At 38.3% G+C, this 22,145-nt stretch overlaps 1 protein-coding gene across 1 annotated transcript in view; it reads right to left on the bottom strand.

Annotated features, from left to right (window-relative positions):
- The window catches only part of LOC101170569 (catenin delta-1), a 38,298-nt gene extending 19,329 nt beyond the window's left edge, over positions 1 to 18,969 (bottom strand). Inside the window, exons 1-6 of the mRNA XM_004066142.4 lie at positions 18,765 to 18,969; positions 3,923 to 4,039; positions 2,579 to 2,871; positions 924 to 1,014; positions 644 to 816; positions 281 to 530 (exon numbers count right to left, since the gene is read on the bottom strand). Coding sequence (XP_004066190.2) covers positions 281 to 530; positions 644 to 816; positions 924 to 1,014; positions 2,579 to 2,871; positions 3,923 to 4,033 — 918 coding nt within the window. The 5' untranslated portion in view covers positions 4,034 to 4,039; positions 18,765 to 18,969. The remainder of the gene's footprint in view (positions 1 to 280; positions 531 to 643; positions 817 to 923; positions 1,015 to 2,578; positions 2,872 to 3,922; positions 4,040 to 18,764) is intronic.
- Between the last annotated feature and the right edge of the window lie 3,176 nt (positions 18,970 to 22,145).

Raw genomic sequence — 22,145 nt, forward strand, 5'->3', positions numbered from 1 at the left:
CGTGCCCGCGCCTTAAAACCTTTAAGTGTGCGCCTTTTCTTCTGTGTCAGATACCCCAAAATCCCCCCTAACTGAGACCACGCCCTATAACCCAGTGCGCCCGATGGTCGTAAAAATACGGTAATCTTTAAAAATTAAAACACTTGTTTTACATTTAACATATGCTTGCTTCTTTTCCCTTTGACACAAATATTTTAATCAGACAGGAAAACCCCTAGCAGCACAAAGGCCACTTTGAAAAGTTCACACTGCTCACATACGCTGGCAAATGGTCTCTTACTTTGTCGTTCTGGTAGGTGAGGTGCTGCAGGTATGCAGCTGCGTTGAGTTGCACTGCATCCAGTCTATAGTTTAGCATAGCAATGACTTCTGACAGTTCTGGCTGTCGCCAGCCCCCAGGGCCTGGACCTCTCTTTTGGATGCTGTCGATTGAAGCCATGCTTCCTCTCTCACCCCGAGCCAGAGGTGCTCCTCCACCCCAGAGCATGTCTCCCACACCACTCATACGGTCCAGCGTGCCCTCGTAACTCCTGATGTAGGACAAGAATATTCATAATTATAAAAAAAAAAGAATTTTGGCTCTAAATGTTTCAGTTATGTTTGCATTGCAGTTAGCATAACAAATATGTCAGTACAGACTTACGCAGTTCTGTGAGGAGTCCCACGTGGGTAACCATAGTGGTTTTGCCTGGGGTACCCCATGCCATAGTCAGGATCTTCAAAACCCACACTGCGCTGATCATCCTCCAGGCCGTACGGATCTGGGACAAACCTGGGAATGGTGGACATCTCCATGGCACTTCCTATGCGTCCAACCTAGAAGGAAAAATTGATTTGAAAACAACAGCACCTCATTGTTGAGTTGACGGTGAAATTTCTTAAAAAAAAGGCCTGAACAAAGAATGTGGAGGCTCTTCTGATACCTGTGGTTGAGCAGCATAGGGGTCCAACTGGTTTCTGCTGTGGGCCTTGAAGCTAGGATCCAGAGTCCTGTACCCATCTGGATGAACCGGTCTGACAAGAGATAACACAGATATGATGAAGGAGAAGCTGCAGAAGAGAAATGAGTTGAAACTGTCTCCTATCTACAACCGAGTTTTAGGGCCATCATAAACAAAAAAAACAAAAAAAAGTTAAATTACAAGATTTGAAGTCGTTAATTTATGAGAAAAAAAATTGTAGATTAACGTGAGAGAAAAACGTGAAAATTTACAAGATTAAAGTCAAGCATACAGAGCAGCAAGTGAACGCCGTGCAGCAGCAGAGCAGACAGACTAAACTTAGTTGAACAATTACAATCAATAAGCAATTGATTTTGTTTAATTGATCTGCAATGTGTAGCAATAATTTCTGGTTTAATGTTATCATGTGTTCTAATGATAATCAATTATTATTACATATCTGCACCGTTACTGTTTACTGAAATCATGAATGAATGGTTTCTGAAGATCATCAATCATTACTAGGCACTGGATTTTGTCATTTCAAGAGAATCTATCTGATCAGAACCGGATTGAAAACACTGTAAAACTATCAAATGAATGAACTCAGTAGGGGTGGGATTATATAAGCTTGCTTCTTCCCACTCCTTTTCAAGCAATAAATCAAACTCTACTTATACCTCAGTTAATGATCACTGTATTTAATTAAGCAAATTTGATTTAAGTGACATTTTTGTTTTATTTTCTGTCTTTTTAATCCATGCATTTCATCATTTCTGTAATGAGTTTGATAAATATGTGCAAATTCTTTATTGCTTTGACTACAATGCTTGAAATAAATCAATAAAATCAAAAATCAACAAGTGAGCTGAATGTTTATTGATTATTTGGAAGCTCATATGCTTGATTTACGATTTATTAATGTTTTATTCATTAATCGGTGGCTTGCAAGATCTCTGCAAACCGTTGACATAGACATCGGTATCCCTGCAGCTGTCCACTTCAATCCTTTCTTCCTTCACCAAAGACAAGATCTTCTTCAAGTCTGTGAGACACTTCCGTCTGAAGAGGTGCACTTTTCTGGTATTTTCAACGTTTTTATGCTAATATAACAGACTAATTTAAGCTTTGTTGTTTCATCTGGAGAAGGGGGCATATGTAACTCTTTTTACTTCCGCATTGGTGTTCTGCGCATGACAGGTTCATGACGTAAGGTGACAAATGGACTTTTGGGTGTGTGAATGAAAAGGATATAAAGTTGCGGTCCTCTACACCCAAACATGTCTCTAAGCTCCTTATTTTACAAATGAAACTCCGCTTTACCGACACCGAACCCCAGAATGCCGGCTACACTGACAATTGTCTGATTTAGAGTCGTCAAAAGGTTCAGAATTTCTTTGTTTTTGAAAGCTATCCGGAAATGAAGCTTCACAAAATGCTCCACATCTTTCATCTTCAAGCTAGCCTCCGATAAACAGACAACTTTGTTGTTTTTTCCTCGTTGATCTATGACTTTTTTCTCATATATTTACGACTTAAAAGTTGTTGTTAAAAAAAATTGTTTGTAAACTGGCCCTTAAACTGTCGTACCTATTTAAAATTCAGAGTGCTGAAAAAAATCTCAAAAAACTGTTTACCTATAGCGATCATCCAACCGAGCTCCCCTGTTAAGGCTTGCGTATGCCTCAGAATGAGATGGCGACTGAAAATCATTGTAGCTCCCTGGGGGTCCATATTGATAGTTTCGGGGCACAGTGGATGTAGGGTATTCCCTGGGAACCCTTCCACCAGGACCCTGCTGGTATCTATAATCATTGGGTGTAGCGTGGCCCCCCATGCTTGCCACCGAGCCTTCCCCATCCACAGACAAGACATCCGACACTGAGGGGATGACAGGGCGGGTGGGGGTGCTCCTCACCGTTTTGTTCACCTAATAAAGGGAGGAATAGTGGGGTTTAGCATTATTGGTCTGCAGAGCTTGAGGACATTTTTGAACAGATACATTTACTAGCACATACTTACAGCTGATAGTCATACTGAATAGACTGTTAGAATTTGTATTATGGCAAGAAAAAAGCAGCTAAGTACAGAAAAATGAGTGGCCATCATTACTTTAAGAAATGAAGGTCAGTCAGTCTGAAAAATTGGGAAAACTTTGAAAGTTTATCGGGGAAGAAATCACAGTTATTAAACCTGACAGGACACACCTGTGAAGTGAAAACATTTCAGGTGACCAGCTCATCAAGAGAATACCAATAATAGTAATCAAAGCAAAAGGTGGTTACTATGAAGAACCTACACTATGACATATTTTCAGTTGTTTCACACTTTTTTGTTATGTACATAATTCTACATGTGTTTTTGATTCCTTCAGTGTGAATATACAATTTTCATGACGGAATTAAAGAAAACTCTTTGAATGGGAAGGTGTGTCCAAACTTTTGGTCTGTACTGTATGTGTATATATATATATGAAAAAATGCTGTTTTAAAAAGACTACTTGTGACGTAGAAGCAACAATCGGAAGGCCACAAACTCCGTGTTTTGCTCCTTTCTGATGGATCTACTTTTAGACGACTAGATCCATGAACGTCTTTGTTTTCCTCGTCTGAGCTGACATCTGTCTCAAACCTGGCTGGGTATGTCCAATATTGCTCGCCATTTTTGTTGCACCGGTAAATGTAGGTAGGAATTGTAATGAGCTGCAAGCTAGCAGGAGATCTTTTAAACAGAGAGCTCAGTTGTGGGTGCTGCTCTGCAGAAACTACATCCTACAAAACAACAGTTTTCTTTTTATTTGGGTTAAAAACTGCATAATCATAATGAAAAGACCACCGGGAACACTTTTACAATAGATCAAAAAATTACCAGAGTGGGATTTTAAAGACAAAAACTCTAATAAATGATGTACAAGTTTTCCTTTAATAAAAGTTTTATATTTGAAATTTTTACATCATGCTTTTTTCAGATGATATCCTTACAGAAATTTCTGAGGTTCCATTGGCATCAGCCTCCATAGATATATCCAGTGGCACCACCTGTGGCTTGTCTGATCCTATGAATGTGTCCTGCACCTGCGGGCCAGCCTCCATCCTGATCTGCACACACATTTTAGAAAAGAAGTGGTTCATCACATCTATTTAACCATCAGACAATTGTTCCATGTTTTGTCAAGAAAGTCCACATTACATTTTCATCATGATGTGCATTGACTGTATATGAGAACTGGATGTTCCAAATACAAAGTGAAGGCAGGTTCCAAGAAGCCAAAATCCCATAGACCTCTATCGAACAATAAACAGCTTTTACTCAGTCATTTTATTTGATTAACCATTCTTGCTCTGCTACTTTTTTTAGCATGTTCCTGCTAATCCTAATTTTTTTTAATGTTTTTTTTCTGTACTAAAAGTTTTTAAGTAGTAAACTGGCCAATCACATGCCCCAAAGGCATGTGGTGCCCAGAGCTGGGTTGAAAGGATGAAGATTCAAGGAAACAAAGTTGTTGATTTGAAGAAGTTTTTCCACAAATTAGCAACTTTATTTGATTAAATGTTCATTGTCCGTCAAATGTTCGAATTTAAACTTTGTGAGGAAGATTTTCCCTTTAACTTCAAAGTGGATGCTAACAACCGGACGCTAACGTCAGCCGCGTCCGACTTTTAAGGTGTGACGGATAAATAAAGCAAAATAAAATGACACAACCGTCGTAAAACTGGTATTTTCTAAATATTATAAATGTGATTCCACCGTGTCTGCTACTTTCTTATCTACTTTCGAAACATTCAAAAGTCAGTCACAGCATATTAGGAAGAGTGAGCAACTTCTGGTCCGTGGGAACAACTCTCTCCATAAATCCTTATTTGGAGGAAGACTCCTGGTTTGCTCTGTAAATAGCAGCTATAATTTTCTTTGAAGTCGAAGGTTCTTCTTCTGTTTTGTCACTGGCTCTTTTCTCCCAAAAGAAACTTTCCAAATACGTTTTTATTGTTTGTTTTTTATTAGTGCTGAGCTACCAGCTTTGTGGTGAACAGTAGGGGTGTGTAATTGGCATGACTCTAGCTATACGGTATGTATCCCGATACGCGACTCACGATACGATACATATCGTGATGCTGTGCCAGAACAGCCGCAAAAACAGGCGACTGAATTGACTTTATTTTGTTGAAGCTGGAAGTAAGCCATTTTCTATGGGTAGCGTCATACCCACAGCTCTCTTATACATTCAAAGGTTTTGTGTCCCAGTGATGCATGATTTGTTTACTATCAGCCTCTCAAGAAACATGGTTGTTATTAGAGAAAAACAAAGGTCAAGTAGGTAGAATTGACGCACATCAAAAGTATAAACACATTTCATTGCCGCTCTGGGAAGTGCCTTTGGTACTGGCACAAGAAAAGAAAAAAAGCAAGGTGACATCAGATAAGCCACTCCCAACAAGACAAACATTTGTGACACATTTACTTTGCACCACAGATGTGAACCTTTAACGCCAGAGCTTTAGCTTCAGTCTTAACATTCTTTGGACAACTCTAACTGTTTAAGCATTTAATGTGATTCCAGCTGATCTGATTCTGTCGCAAAGGAAAGCGGCTTTACACCAAAATGCAACACTTTATGTTAGTAATGTGTGGCATATTGGTGCAAAACTGCTTTTCTCTGCGACAGAATCATCTGCTTCACGTTGATTATGTAAACAGTGAAAGAGTTATCAAAATTTAGTTGTCAAAGAGCGTGTTCCAATAATATGTCGCTGGCTAAATATATATATATACATATATTCGGTGTTAACGGGTAAAAAACAAAAGGCATTTTCCTAATGTTTTGAGGAAATGAGCTTCACTAGTGTATGAGCAAACCCCAAAAAATCTGCAACAAAAGCCGTACATGTACTGTATAATAATGCAGACAGAACTTCATATATGACAAGCCAGCATTTTTATGAGTTCACACATATGTGTTACTGATTGTAGTAACACATTTGTGTGACATTGGTGTGACTATTGTCACAAGTGAAACCAAAACCAAACAAAAATTCTGTTGTGTTGACATGATCCTGACTGCCCAACAGAGGCACTGCCAAAGGGGAGGAGCTCAAAGATCTCTGATGGCAATACTGCAGCTTCATCAACACTACCACAGGTGTTGCAAATGTAAAAGAAGACACAACTTATTCAGGCCTCTGCACATTTTTTAAGTCCCTACATGTCGTTATCTCAAATGAGAAAACAAAGGAAAAGGAGGACAACTGTAAGCATTCAAAAAATGTCAGCTAAACAGATTCACGTTCCCACTTGCCCACCTGACAGGCAAGAATGAACGTGCAAGGACACATGGGGCAAACTGGGACCCATGTTGCACTGTCTTGACAGAGTGGCAAAGGCATGCTGGGGCAAGAAGAAAAAGCCGGCCATATTTTTACCCAGCTTTCACAAGACATGCACACACCATGTTATACAGTAATAGGCTGTCAAAATCACTTTCATCTCCTTCTGAAAGGGCAAGTCCAACACAATCAAGAAACAAAGAGAGAGCAGAAGATCTGGTTTGCAACCACTGACACTTAGCACTTCCCTTCAGGCCAAAAGAGGATTTTCTTATGAAAGGGTTGACGTCTAAAAAAGAAAGTAAAAATCGAAACGACTGTTAAAATACCAATGAAGCAGTTAAAATCTAGAAGAAACTAATCGTGTGGGCAGGAAAGGTTGTGAAAATCACAACCAAAAACTCTCAAGAGTTAGTGCAAACATTATTTTACGTGCCAACGCTTTGGTCTTTGCTTTACATCTTCTTCTTTTATTAAATTGATTACGGGTCAGCAAGCTTTGACATTGAAAATTGAAGAACGTAGCGCAAAATAAATGGTTGTTGCTTTTACTAAAACCAAATCTGTTTTCCTCAAATGATCCTGAAATTATTCTTTTTTGTTGCTCCATTTGTTCCTTCACTGCCATTGAACTGCTACTTTATCCCTGTTCATTCAGTCTGACTGTCTTAGTGTAAAACCTTTTGGTTGTTTGTTTTGCAATTAACAATAAAAAGTTTTGCGTTGTAAAAACACTATGGGTTAAATGCATGTTCAGGAACGTGTGTCACACGCCTGGTGTGAACTTAGCATTAGACATAAATTCAACATCCTAAACTCATTCAAACAACAAACATTAAACAAAACAAAGCCATTTGTGCAATGTGCTTTATCTCATTGTTTTTCAGGAGGACTGATAATGTATAAGGTAATAGAAAAGGAGTTCTAAGAAGGAAAAATCCTAATCATCTCATTTCACACTAATTGCAATCGAGATGAATTTCAAATTAAGTATTCCCTTGTTATATTGCAGTTCACCTTTAGCAATTTAACTGTTTTGCAGATTTTTTCAGTGCAATTTTGCATTCTTTTTATTTTTTTGTGCTATGCTTTTTAAGCATCCTGATTGGCTGCGGAACCAATCTCCTCCATGGCGTGTATCCTATATTGAATATGTTTAATCATGAGCAGATCTTTGTTTTTATTCCATAATACTGGACTTATTTTTCTATAATAATTTAAGCAACAGAAAAAAACATGAAAATGTTCATGTCAATCTGAGAAAAGTGTATGACGTGAGTAGTGAGAGGTTTTACAGCCTTAAAGTCCAACTCCACTTAGGTTTTGGTTACTGTAAAAGGGTTTCCAGTGATCTTTTAATTCAGAACATGCCATCTTTAAGCAAAACCTAAAAACCTGTGTCGTGTTCTAGGACATAGTTTCTGCAGAGTGGCAGAAGTTTATCAAAAACTCGCCTCTGAGTTGTTGGCGGGACCACTGATATCCCATCATCTCTTTGTTTACACTTTCTCCTGATAGCTTACAGCCCCTCACAACCCCAACCTAAAATTACCAGTGCCAAAAAAAAAAAAGGCTAGCAATGTTGGAGCTTTCCAGTCGTACAGTTTTGAGCCGGATGGCAGCTCGGATAAGGAAAACAAAGACGTTCACGGATCTATTTGTCTGCAAGTGGACGCATCAGGGAAACTTTCAGTTTCAATCGGCATTTTTTATCTGCTCCCAATTCATGACGATTTCAATGAAGAAGTACTCATAAATGCAGTTTTAAGCTTAAATTCTTTTATACATGTCCTGCATCATGAGTAAATGCTACAAGAACATGTTAAAACCACCCAAAAAACCATTGTTATTGAAGCGGGTCTTAAAAACATCTGTAATCCTACTTTGTGGATTTCACCTCAAGTTACTCTTAGAATGTGACTCCTGCAATAAACAAGGGCACGCTGTTTGCACATTAACAGTGATAGCAACAGTACAGTCTGGCGAGGGGGCGGGGCAAGATGCGAGTACATGACCTCCGCTCCTCCTCCAGAGCTTGGCACAGCATCGCAAACTGCCTCCCGCTCAGAGGCCAGCAGGGAGGCCACACAACCCCCCATTCATTCACTGAGAGCAGAGGACAGAACAGGACGAGACCATGACCAGACAGCAAAGACACAGTCCACCAACACCAGGACTGAGTAAGGGATAGACCGGTGACGTTATTTTATTTTTATGATCATTTTCACAGACAACATTTGATAACACTGATTAAAGCACCAGAATGTGAAATTGTAAAAATATAAGAAATGGTTACTGAAGGTCAAATGTTTGCTGAACACATGTGTATACTTTAATTTGTTTACAGTTTATATGAATAATTTATACACAAGAAGAGTGTTCTATCTGTCTATAAAAGAAATATTCTCTGTAGGACAAATATGTTCTTCTGTGTATTTTATATGCTGTTACCTGCTGTTGGATGAATGGTGAAATATTCAGTTCTAGCACTTGTAAATCACCAGCCATCAACCTCACCGCACGTCACTTGGACAGACGGAATCACATCCGTTCATTCACAGGCCTTTAAATGGGTTAAAATGTTGTACATATTAAGCGGATCACAGCGGTGAAGTGTTAAAAGAGATCAAATGTAGTGATCAAAAGCACTTGGGATGTCAAAAGTAAACTGCAATAAAATATACTCAGCAAAAGAATCCATCAAAAATGTAATTTACATTACAAAAACACTAAATAGTACATTTTTAGAGGGTATAAAAATAAAGATTTGAATCCATAAAGAAGGACCCTCCCAGCTTGTTTTACGCTGCAGTTTGTGAAGCTTTCTAGCACTTTGCAACAAAACAGCGAGAAACCAAGAAATGATGGCAGACAAATGAGCAAGAAGGTTTGTGTTTTAGTCATATTAAAATTTGTTCTAACAGAGATGCCACACATTTAGAATTTATGAAGCAATATCTTTTATTTTTGAGAAGTTTATGTTAGTAATGCACAACATTTTTATTGCACTGAAATCTGCTGTTAAGTCTGTAACATTTAACACAGAGAGCCAAAAGCTCCTCAGCGGTGTCTTTAAAGTGTTTAGATGTGTCTGAATAACCCAGTTACCTACATGTGTGTCAGTACTCATGTTACTGTTGGTTTTACCAGTTTAGCTGGTTACTTTATTCTCATATAAATGAGAATCCTGGGTTTCGTAACTCAAGGAGATCACGTGAACCTAAACTGAGAGGGCAGAATTTTCCCTGAGAGCCATAGTTTAGCTGCCTGACAAAAGTCCTAACTTGTTTTCCAATCAGCTTATTAGAGAAGGGCTATATTGTAGACAATTTCCACACATACTTTAACAGTACAGAGACAGAAAATGCATTTTTTTCTGTTTTTCCTCTTCTTTTTCCATTTTTATTTTATCATTGATGTGACAGGAGTTGGGCAGACATTCAATGATCGGTTGGACTGATCACTGAACCAAAATCAAGAGCCTTCAAAGAATGAACAACTCAATTGTTGCTTACCTGCTCTTAACTAAAAAGGATTTGGAATGGTAATTAGGAACAGCCTATAGATGACCATTACCTCTGTTACACACGTACAATGATTACTACTCCACTGACTTCAACTACAGAGGAGTTGATTTCTTAACCCTTAATGCGATCTCGCCCGCAATAACACACACTCTTTGACATACCATAACTCCTCAACCGTTCACACGATCAATGTGAATCAGCTCATTCTGATGCAGAGAAAAGTGGCTCTTCCTATTGGCTTTGAACACATATGCAATACATTACTAACAATAAGTGTTGGATATCAGCACAAAGCATCTATTCTCTAAGACAGAATCAGATGATTTACATGGTTTATGTAAAAATATCACTAATAGAAAGTGTTGCAGTGTTGCTGGAATTACGTTATTGCATAAACGATTGAAGAGTTACGGTAGTCGAAAGAATGCAAATACTGGAGCTAAACTTTCAGTGTTAAAGGGTTAACTTAGACATTCACTATCAGAAGAAACTGTGTTAAAAAAAGGACAGAAGCAGCTAGATAAAATGTCTTTACAAGCCTATGCTTGTAGTACCAGTAAGTATGTCAGTAGGTAAATAAGTATGCTCTAAGCGTAGCTCATATGAAGAGCAACATTTTGTTTCTACTTTAAAGTTTCCTGACGTTTAAATGGGTAAAAACTAAAACCAGATGGGAGAAAGATATAGGAGTCAATCTGTTGGAAGAACAGTGGGGATCCTGTCTGACTCGTATACACAGTTCATCGCCTGCATTTGCCATGGTCTAATTCAATTCAAAATACTCCACCGTCTCCATTATACAAGAGAGATGCTAGCAAAGCTTTTTCCATGTGCCGACCGATCCTGCCTGCCCAAGATGCAGACATGTACCAGCTACTGAGGGCAACATGATTTGATCCTGCCTCAACCTTCATAGTTACTGGGGAAATATCTTTCAGTTCCATATCTATGTAAAAAGATTTGACACCTGACTTTCTGATTGGTATTTTTGGAATTATGACACCTCAACATAAAGCAAACAAATCCCAGGAAAATGCCATTGCAGTTGCCACTCTACTCGCACATAGACTAATTTTATTCCATTGGAAATCCGACAAAGCTCCTTCGGTCTCCCAATGTTAAAAGATTTACTTTCCTTCCTACCTTTGGAAAAGATACACTTAGTCTTCCTTCATCTGTTTAAAGAGCCTAGGGTGGGTTGGGAGGGAGGGCACTTATTTCTCTTTTCTGTGTTACTTCTTAGTTAAATTTTACTTTTTTTTGTTTATGTATAATTACATATGTTTTGGTCCACATCTATAAATATGAGTCCAACGATACTGTAACTGAATTCTGTGGCTGAAAAAGCTGACAAATAAAGTTTGAATAAAAAAGAAAAGAAAAAAAAGTTTCCTGACGCACGGATAGGTATTGTTGATATTTTATTGATACTACTCCTCCTATCGATACTGCTTATCGATCCGGTATTCTTATTGATACTTTTCTGTGTGAAAACAAGGAGGGAGAAGACAAATAACAAACTATGTACATGAAGACCTTTTATTTTAGAGCACTTTAAAGCACAATATATTAATTTAACATCCTTTGAAACACTAAAAGAAAATTATCAATAAATACTGACGTGTCTTTGTAATAATAACATACACTAGAGATCACAACTTTTTAAAAAACGGTGCAATTAAGAACCAAAATACAAAGTATATCAAATAGCCTCCTCACTTCAAGGAACCATTACATTGAAAGTAAAAATGCACAATGTTATATTTGAATTAATTTTACATTGTATGTCGGATAATTTATTATTATTGAGGTACAATATGAAATTTCAGCTTGTTAATATTATATGATATTATATATTGCTGGTAGCCGTATTCATTTTCCCCTCATTTTTATTGAAATTTCCTGCACTTATCTTTGATGAACAACACTTGAGTCATGTAACCCCTGTGTGTACCGATAGCATACACGCTTGTTGAAACTATAGAGGCGCTAGATGTCTCGCTTGGATGGTCAAACACCGGGCTGTTGCCACACCCCTATGTGGGCACAGTGAACAATACCGTTGAGACTTGAAACTTATTGGTCTAGTAAAAATTGATGACGCGGTACCGGTACAAAACGTTATCGGTTTTTGTACTGCATCCCAACTCACAAGGGTCAGACGTACTCTTCATCCAAATAAAAAAGACTAAATTACCAAAGTCCTCTGTATGTAGTGTAAAAATGTGTAGCGACTAGCGAATAAGGCCAGTATTTGGCTTGAGTCAAAGAAGCTGCACGCAAAACCCACATACTCAACAATTCCTCAGCGTGTTGTGTCCTGTCTCAGCTGTAAGAAGGTGTCCTAAGACACCAACACTTTACTCCCTCTTTTTGCTGCTGTCACAGTGTTTTGTTCACATAGTAGTCATAGTTACAATGTCCCAATCAAATAAGACTGCATTACAGTACTCCCTGTATTTCATTGGAAAACCAGGGTTATCAAAAGTGCCAGCATGCCAAAGAAATGTTTGTGTCATGACTGTAAGAGAGGTCAAGAAAGTGTTACAACAAAATTGAAGCACTCCAAAAAAGACAACCTTATCTTCATTATGATGAAAAATTTTAGTGTCCACATAAAGAAAAACGTTGGCGCCTTAGCAAAGAAAGATGCCGATGACATGATCTTTACTGCTACTTGTTCTACAACTAACATTTTTGTGGAAGGGTGCGGTTCTGTCTCAAAGCTTTCTGTGGAAATCTGATATCATCCATCGCTCCCATGTAGGCCTGTTGGTAGCAAAGCTTGAATGTATCTGGAAATAGGATCAGTCCTGGATTTAGAATGCCAAGGCACTTACCAAACAACAAAGAGTTGGGTTTAAAATAAATATTAGACCTGGACTTAAAAAGTTGGTTTTCTTCTAAATTAATTCTTGCATTTTCTCAGACAAAAACGGCTTTATTTAAATTTTTAAGTAAGAAAATTTTCAATAATGCACCTTCCACCTTTGTTCCATTAACAGTATTTCACTCATTTTGTGAAATTAGTTCTTTAACCTTTGAGCTATCCAAGGCACTTTAAGACAGTCCACTGAACCTTTTTTTCTTCAATGATTTGTGATCTTAACTGGTTTCCATTGATTACATGAAATCCTCTTCACCTTTATCCACCTTTTTCATGGTAGGGATAACACCTCAATGTAAGGGTGGGGTCATCTGGACCCAATAAGATAGCACAAGGGTTAAAAAATATTTTGTAATAACACAATTATGTGCTTACATGAAAATAGGTTTTGTATCTGCAAACATAATGGGTGCTCTGTTAAAAAAATTATTTAGCAAACCATTTGATGCTTTTGCAAACTAGATTTCTCTTGTGTAATAAAAAGATTTACAGGTGTAAAATAGTTTTGCCCTCTTTCTAAAATATTTTTCAGGTCCTTAAAACATCACACAAATATATATGGGCATTTTTTTCTATGACCAACCTTGTTCCTTGGGAAACCCTGTCCAGCATTTGTTCGATCCCGCCCTGCTCAAACACACACTTTGATGACTGCCATTATCAGGCTTCTGCAGAGCTCGACGATGAGCTGACGCTTAAGCATGATAACATGGAAGAGCATGAGAGTCTTCCGTGAGGACCAGCGATGGAAAACAACTCCAGTTACAACCTAAGACTTTTGGACATGAATACTCAGCCTGAACTGATCAACCAATCCACCCTTTCTCCCATAAGCAGCCAACCACTGTGCCACCTCTTATGAGCCAATCTTCCTGCAATAATCAGTATAAAATTTTCCAGTTTCACTTTACTTACAAAAACATTGCATTGGATTGCTTTCTGTAGTCAGTCCATCATGTCATTGTGGGAAATATGCTATCATGACTGAAACTGTCAACCCAGATGCTCTTCATAATCACTCGCAGTCGGGTTTTTGATTTAAGGGCGATACAATGAATTACACTAATGTGAAAAAAAGGAAAAACCATTTCAAATTAATTACTGTTTTGATATGCTTTCATTTTACATCACTTAGGTATGCAAAGTTGTCCTGTATCCTGTATTTTTTCAAATTTGTTCTAAAAGATATCAGATATCTTTTTTACATTCATGTTTACAATTTGACTTACTGTTCCTGTGGAGAGCCTAGTCATAAATTAGTTTGCAATTATGTAGAAAATTAAATTAAGACAAAGATTGGACTTCTGGCTTTGCTTCACCCAATGAGTTCATTCATTTAGGTTTAGTTCACTTTACACATAATGGATTGTTTCTCGTCATGATATGATAGATGTAGAAAGTTATTCTGCATTTTAGTAACAAAGATATTATAATTGCAGCTTTGTAGTTTTCTTGCCAACATATTAGGTTTAATTTATTTCAGGGAACTAAAACAAAATCATAAACATGTAAACACCACTAAGTATTTCTTCATCATACAGCACTTCAACCTATGGCCTCTGCCTTCCAGAAAGTAACTGACAGAGGCTACAATTTGTCATCTGTGCTGTATGTCATCTGTATGCAGCATGTTTGACAATAAAGTTGACTTTGACTTAATACTGACATATATCTTTTATTGAGCAAACATCTATATCAAAGATGTCCAACTCTAGGCCTCAACGACCGCTGCTCTCCTTTTTTTAAACGTTTTAATTGCAGCTTTTTATTGGTGGTATTAGGGTGGAACCGCTAACTATAAATGAAAACTGGACTAAATGACCCCTCCACCCCCGTGTTCCAAATGGTTAGTACCCACTGGCTCCAAAATCTCATAGACTTCTATTGAGACATAAACGGCAAATACTCAGGCATTCTATTTGTCAGAACAACCGCTCTTGCTCTACTTCTTCATTTTTGACATATTCTAATTCTAACTTTTTTTTCATGGTATTTTTGCTGTGGCGCAAGTTATTCAAGTTGACCAATCAGATGCCTCATTAAAAGTATGTGGTGCCTCCTGGCCCCCACATCCAACATTTAAAAAGTTTGATTGACAGACTCTTCTGAACCTGGTAGAGGTGTTCACTTCCAAAAACTACTGACTGGCGAGAGTGGTTGCCATAGAAATATTGAGTAAGACCAGATCTAACTACTGACGACATCTGGTTCCACCATAGCGGCATCCATATCGCAAAAACATGGCAATTGATTTGACTTAACTTGGTTTGATCTGGAAGTAAGCCATTTTCTATGTGTGACGTCACACTCACTATAGGTCCAGTTGTTGTAAACAGTCAATAGAGATTTGAACACTCCTAAGCTATATGGTTTGGTGGCAGCTGATTGAAACTGATCAACAAGGTCATTTGGTCCGGGCTGGAGTGGTTAACGAAAGTTATGGCATTTCATTTCACTCAAGAGCTTGCTATGAAAATGGTTTAAACAGAAAGAAGAAGCGAAAAAGATCCAAGAGGCCAAATCAAACGCCCAAAATATGGTGTGAAAAACACGGTGGGATTCTATTTGTCAGGAATTTTTTTATGTTAGCTGGAAAACATGTTTTTTTTCTATCCAGGTATTTATTTTTTCGTTTAATTAAACATTATATGTCTTGAAAAACATACCTGATCTGCTGCTCTGAGAGCACTGCTCGAAAATGCCAAATAGTGATAGTCAAATATTAACCAGATGGAAAAAGAGAAGAACTAACCTTTTGCTGCTTGGCGAACACTACTACTCAACTTAAATGCATGCTCTTAATTCTTGTTTTTCCCATTTTAACACTAAACTCATTTCCTATAAACTACAAATATGTGCCAAAACAATATCAACAGTCACCACTTTAGTTTAATCACACAAAACGTACCTCAAACAACCATATTTACTATCAAAATGTGACAAATGTTTTACAATAAAACTTTTGGCTTATCTACTATAAAGAAATGCAAAGATGTACAACTTTAAAATATGTAGAAAGCTGAAAGTGGATAAAGGTATGTCCTTTTTCTACCCCAAAAAGCAGTGCAGAAATCTGACGTCTCAATTTCAGGCAACTGTTATACATGCCACTTGAAAAATCGAAATCTCATGGAATCAGCTATTATTTTATATTTATCTATCATGGAAACAGGCTTGTTATCAAATTTCTTGAGATATGATATCTTTCAAATGATATGCACACTAAATATTCCAAACTTGGCACATTTAAAAAAGGCTTAAAAACTTTCCTTTTTAATAATGCTTTTTATTACTTGTTATTATTACTTATTGTTGTTTTTGTCTTACATTTATCTTATTTTAAACCATTGTTATTACTGCCTTCATTGTAGCGCTTTGAGATTTTATCTAAAATGTAAAGCGCATTCTAAATAAAATGTATTATTATTATTATTATTACAAACTCCTGCACCCAATACAATACAACTGCTATCCAAGATTGAAAACTTGCATTCATGTCGATTTTTCCAAAATGAAAGAAAAAGTTCCCTTCATGTATCCATCTTTATTTAATACTTTTATTTTTATTTTACATGTATGGGTGTGTAAATAAAAAGCATTAGACACAAGACCCCAGAGATGCATTGCGTATTCAAAGCAACCCCTGTTTCGTATTTATGGAGCACAAAAAGAGAAGGGCAACATGTTGCTCATTTTGTGGAAATAATAGTTCCCACATTAGGATGGCTCAGTTAATGGGTGTAGGAATAAATCCAGTATGAGGGTCCTAAGGCAAGACCCTTCAAGCTGCTGCCTATCCGGGTCTCTCTGTGCCTTAAAAATAGAGGGTTGTCTCAAGAAGGGCATGCGGCACAAAAACCCTTTGCCAAACCATCAGTATGAATCAGTGAACGCTGACTCGCCATGGCGACCAATGATGGGATGTGCCGAAAGAGTTCCCATAACTGATGCCAGCTAATGCCACAGCTGTGACAGGTACTACACTGATGACTAAATAAGATAGGTGAGTTCTCTTGTTGGTCAGGGTTTCGAAATAACGGTAAGTAACAGTAATTAATAATCACATCATCATGTATACTGTATACATGCTCGAATATATCTATTTTCAGACAATAGAATGCTAAGTAGTTTTCTCTAGTGGTCCATAATCATAAACTTGGATGTATCTGATTACTTCCAGTCACCTGCTTTTTGTGGACATTTTTAAATATTTTTCAATTCCAAATTTAATTTCGGTTTCTATTTCTTGTGCTACACTTGATGGTCATAATAAATTTAGAAAATACTAAAAATAAAATTTGATTTTATTTATTGGTTTATTTCAAGCATTCAAAATAAAGGAATAAGACAATGTAATAACAAAACCGATATCTCAAACAAGAATTAAGTCATACACTGATTGAACAAACAGAAGAAAGACAAGGATGTCATCTTCTTGACAGTGTAATTACTCTCAATCATGAATAGAGGTATTTGCTGTAGTACACATTAAGTATAATTATAGATAGAATGATTTGTTGCTTGAGAGCGACAGAACTGAATTATATGTTACGCCATTGAACAGAATCAGGAAGGAAGTGAAGTGTTGCAGCATATCAGCATATTTACATTGAAAGTGTAAATGCATTGTGCTAACATTAAGAAAGATTTATTATTTTTTGTTGGATTACATTAAACCAGGCTTAGTATGAACCAACTGAAAGATCTTTCTTGTCTGTTACTTGCTTATTAGCATATTTTAAAATGAATGTTGAGCCAAAACAAAACTGTGACTCAAAAACAAAAGTTCGAACTGAGGAGAAAGTAAAAAAAAAAAGTAAAAAGAATTCTATATGCTTCAGGCAAAGTTTGAAAACTTTTGATTGGATTCAAGTATGATGTCATACATTCTCCCTGCAAAACCAAAAGAAAAAAATAAGGAAAAGAAATGTGGGACTACTAGAAATAAAGTTAAGCGACACAAAAAAATGAAACGACTATGGAAGTGGAAAAATGGCCCCCCGTGTGTCTGACAGAAGGACACACCCTTAGTGTGTCTGAAATGCTCTCATTACAGACTCAAATCACAGCTCTGGTCGGAACAACAACTGGCAGAAAGTCGCTCTGCAAACACTGGCGGCCGGACGGCAATAAGAACGACAACAAACCCGGTTTTCCAACCATTCAAGCTTTCATTTTAAATAAACAACGTTTCTGAACCATCGCCTGTAGGAGGCTGTCTTTCTATATTCCGTTGCAGCAAATTAAAACCAAGATTTTCTCAGAATATCTGCGTGAAAAGCTGTGCAGCAGAGTACAGAATATCCTCCTAGAAGGGTCTGTTTGCTCCATCAAACCAAACTCAGAGTGAAAAGGAGCGGAGGGTGAAGTAGCGCAACACAAACGACTTCTGTTTGTTACCTGCTTACCACACCCAGCCACTCACTCACTCACTCACGGAACAGGTTCCTGCTGCTGGCCCTTCTTCACCCCCACAAACACTCACAGATCCACACCAACGACAGTTCAACACAAATACTAGGAGGTGGTCAATAGTAGGCTACACACATGAAACATATATAAGTATAAAATACCTACTCGGAAAACGCGTCGTCTGTTCCTAAAATCCGGCACATGCGCGTGAAGAACACCTGCACGTTGCGCGCAGGTTCACAGTCTACGGTCTGTGGGCGTTTCAAACGGAACCCGATTTAAAAAAAAAAAAAAAAACCTGGTCTTTCGCACTTTGTCACTTCCGCGTGCTCCTCACCTGCGTCTCACCCCCAGGAGAGCGCGCGTGCGCGCGGGGGGGGCAGCAGAGAGGGATTCAGAACAAACAGCAGGCAGAGCAGAAACTCGTCTCCAAACGTTCACATTCTTGTGTCTATGTTTTAATGATTGTTTTATTACGCACAAAAGTTCACTTTATCTTTTCCCACTTTACTCAACAGCGAACGACTCACGTCCGTCCTACCTGCGCGAGCAGGCGCAGGCGCAGGTAGGTTTGTGGTTTAAAATGTCCTATAATCCGAACTAAAAGCCCTGGGTTTTGTTTTGTTTTTTTTTTACCTCCACAAAGCAAGTCGTAAATATCCCACGACATTGTTACCTGCTTGGAGACCGGGGTTTTGGTTTTTGCGGGTCTCGCTCCGTCTGACTCTGATCCCGCAGCCGCTGTCTGGTGGACAACACTCCCGCGTTCCAGGCCCGTGTGAACGGTTGCAGACAGAGCCGACCGCCGCAGGCAAGGTGCACTCAAGTAGAAAAGTCCCACCTCTGCGGCTGCTTGTCCGCCCTGCCTTGACTTGCTTGTAGACTAGTCTGTGCTCCTCCTCTCCGCTGGGGAGGAGGAATGGGCGAGGGGCCCCTCGGGGCCCGTGAAGCCGACAGCCAGTGTGGGGAAGAAGGACCTGTTACTGTCTCCTGGCGAGATCATGAGACCCACTTCCACAGAGAGTTGACAGTTTCAGACCCTTTTAAAAGGGTTTCGAGCTGAACTGCTGCAAACAGCAGGCTGTCGATTGGAAGCAGATGAAGCTCTTTCATGTAAGTTAAAGAGCTTTTAACACCGTTTTAGCTGAAATTACACCATCTTGCCTATCATGTATGTCCTGTACAGAAGTTATCATCAATGCAAGTGTAAAGTCATTCTACCCTTTGTGTAATATGGGGTGCCGTTTGTAAAGTTACACAGTCAAATATTAACAGCAATATTGTTCCCAATATTCTTCACAAAAATACTCTATGATCCGTCTGTATGTGTGTCTGTCTGTATGTGTGTCTGTTTGTATGTGTGTCTGTTTGTCTGTCTTAATAGTAGATCTAATAGACAGCCTGCATGGAATTTTCCAGACTTTTTGTTTCTAAAAGCCAAAAAAGAAAAAAACTTTAAATTGTATAGTCTGTTTTTTATTTCTAAAAGCCACATTTCATGCAGGACACCTGTTAGAGTTTTTCACAAACTTTGCACAACAGTTAGTGTAACTTCCATAACATTTAGTAAGTTGAGCACAATGCAGCAGCAGTTTCATTTCATTCAACAGCAAATGCTTTTGGACACAAAACAATGGAGTACAAATCTCTGCAAAACGATCACTTTTGACTGACTTTTGATCACAATTAGTTTGTTTATGCCATCTATCCATCCATCCATCCAACTTCTTCCGCTCATCGGGGACCGAGTCGCGGGGGGCAGCAGTCTAAGCAAAGATGTTCAGACTTCCGTCTCCCCAGACACGTCCTCCAGCTCCTCTAGGAAGACCCCGAGGTGCAGGCCACCCAAGAGATGTAATCTCTCCAGCTTGTCCTGGGTCTTCCCACTTGCACTCTGTGGGGCATGTCCGGAATGCCTCCCCAGGGTGGCGTCCAGGAGACATCCGGGCCAGTTGTTGGTTGTTTTTATCATTTAGCTTAGAATTAACTGTACCTGTACAGGCTGAATAGTCACTGTTCATACAATTAATATTCTTCATTTTATTGCTTGTGTCATTGCACACTAACGTGTCGAACATGTGGTCAAACATTTTCTACATTCATCTTAAAAACTGATGAAAAGAGGTGTGTGAACTATGAGTTAAAACCAACAATACGCCTCTCCCTCACAGGAACTCACAGTCGAGTCACATGAACCCCCACTTTACAAACATGTATGATGTAAACCAAGTGACAGGGTTTGCATGAAGTGCATGATGTACCAAAGTACAACATATGGAAGGTCAGTGTCATGGAAAAGGGATGAGGATGGGTGGAGGAAGGGGACAAGACCAGAGAAGAAGAGGAAGAGGCCAACCGCATAGACAGATTGCTGATGAAATCAGAGCAACACTTGTGGATCATGTGGTAAATCCTGGCCTTACAATGCCTGTGTCTGGTCAAAGGATGCAGCCAATTATACTGGCTTCCAGTTTTGTTGAAAGAACAAGTGACCAAACTGTAATTTAGGTTTATTCAGCACAAATTGATTTGTTCTGCAGTATCAGCCATACAAAAGGCTTACATTGGGATATGACCTGGCAACCTTTTATATGTAGACTTACAGTTTACAACTGCAGCTCAGATTTTTTTTATAGGATATGATCCACATTTAAGGGGTTCCAATTTGTTACAGTGAGAAGTACCATCGAGAAATTAATTCCTGCTTTTTTTTGTTAAATTCTGAGAAGTATTTTTGTGATCCTAACCTTCAAAAGCCTTTTAACCGTGTATCCCAATGAAATGACTGAAATGGAAAAATAGTAAGTCTGTTTGTACCAATAAGAACTCAGACTTCAGCATGCACAGCCACTATTTTCACAGGCCTCGGGATGACCATTTTCAGGAAAAAGTTGCTTCTGTTTCATTAAAAAAAGATCTTCTTGGCGCACTGCTGCAATAGTAAAGTATTTCTTACATTATAATGCAGTTTTTTAAAGAATTAAATGTCAAAATGTCATGATGTGAAAAAACAAAATGCACGACAAGACCTAAAGATAGAAATCTAAAAAAACCAAACAAATGTAGATATGACTAACCTACAGAAAATAGGAAACCCTACAAAGTGTTCAATAAATTCTGTTTTTAACGAAAATCCGTTTTCTCTTCACCAGGATACAAATGAATTATTTAGCTACCACAACCCCAGTCTCCAAGAACACTCAGAATTGCCACAATGACTATCATCTGGTTTTCTTAAGACCCATTATCACTAAATGTTTTGAGAGGCGCATCTTATCAGTCATTAAAGCTGCCATTCCGGCTGACATAGACCAAAACTAATTTGCATGCAGAGGTAATAGTTCAACAGAAGACGCAATCATCACAACCCTCCACACAACTGTCACTCACCTGGAGGCTTAGAACAAGCATCTCAGAATTTCATTTGCATACTTCAGCTCTGCTTTGAACACATTCATTTCTAACAAAGTCATACTGAAACTGAGCAATCTCAGCTTTAGCAACTTCCTCTGCTGGTGGATCCAGGACTTCCAATGCAACAGACTCCAAAATGTCCAGATAGGAGACGTCACATGATGGAAGATGTTTCATCATCTTTCAAACTGGCACCTCACAGGGTTGAGTCCTTTGCATCCTACTTTACTTCATATGCACCCATACATGCCTCAAACCATTCACTAGGTTTGATAAACACAGAAGGACTGACTTTAAACAAACTTTAAACAATGATATTACAGCCAAAATAGAAGAAGGCTACTGTTTGATGCAGGGGTGTGAACTCAATAACCGGACCTAAACACTTACAGAACCATTCAGAAGAGAGAAATTGCTATCTGGATTTTATATGTATGAAACCTTAATGAATGACCAGTGGTGGACTTAGCAGTTTAGGGACCCAAGGTGAACAATAAAATGGGGTCCTCTGCAGCGGTTGTATAAATAATAATTTTTTTAAATCCTTACTTAATATGTCAAATAACTGCCCTATTGATCCAATTTTTGCCAAAGTCAATGTCAAGAATCTAAATGTGTTGTTAACAATTTAAAAACTGGAATC

This window comes from Oryzias latipes, chromosome 1 (assembly GCF_002234675.1).
Source record: "Oryzias latipes chromosome 1, ASM223467v1".
NCBI classification, from domain to species: Eukaryota; Metazoa; Chordata; class Actinopteri; order Beloniformes; family Adrianichthyidae; genus Oryzias; species Oryzias latipes.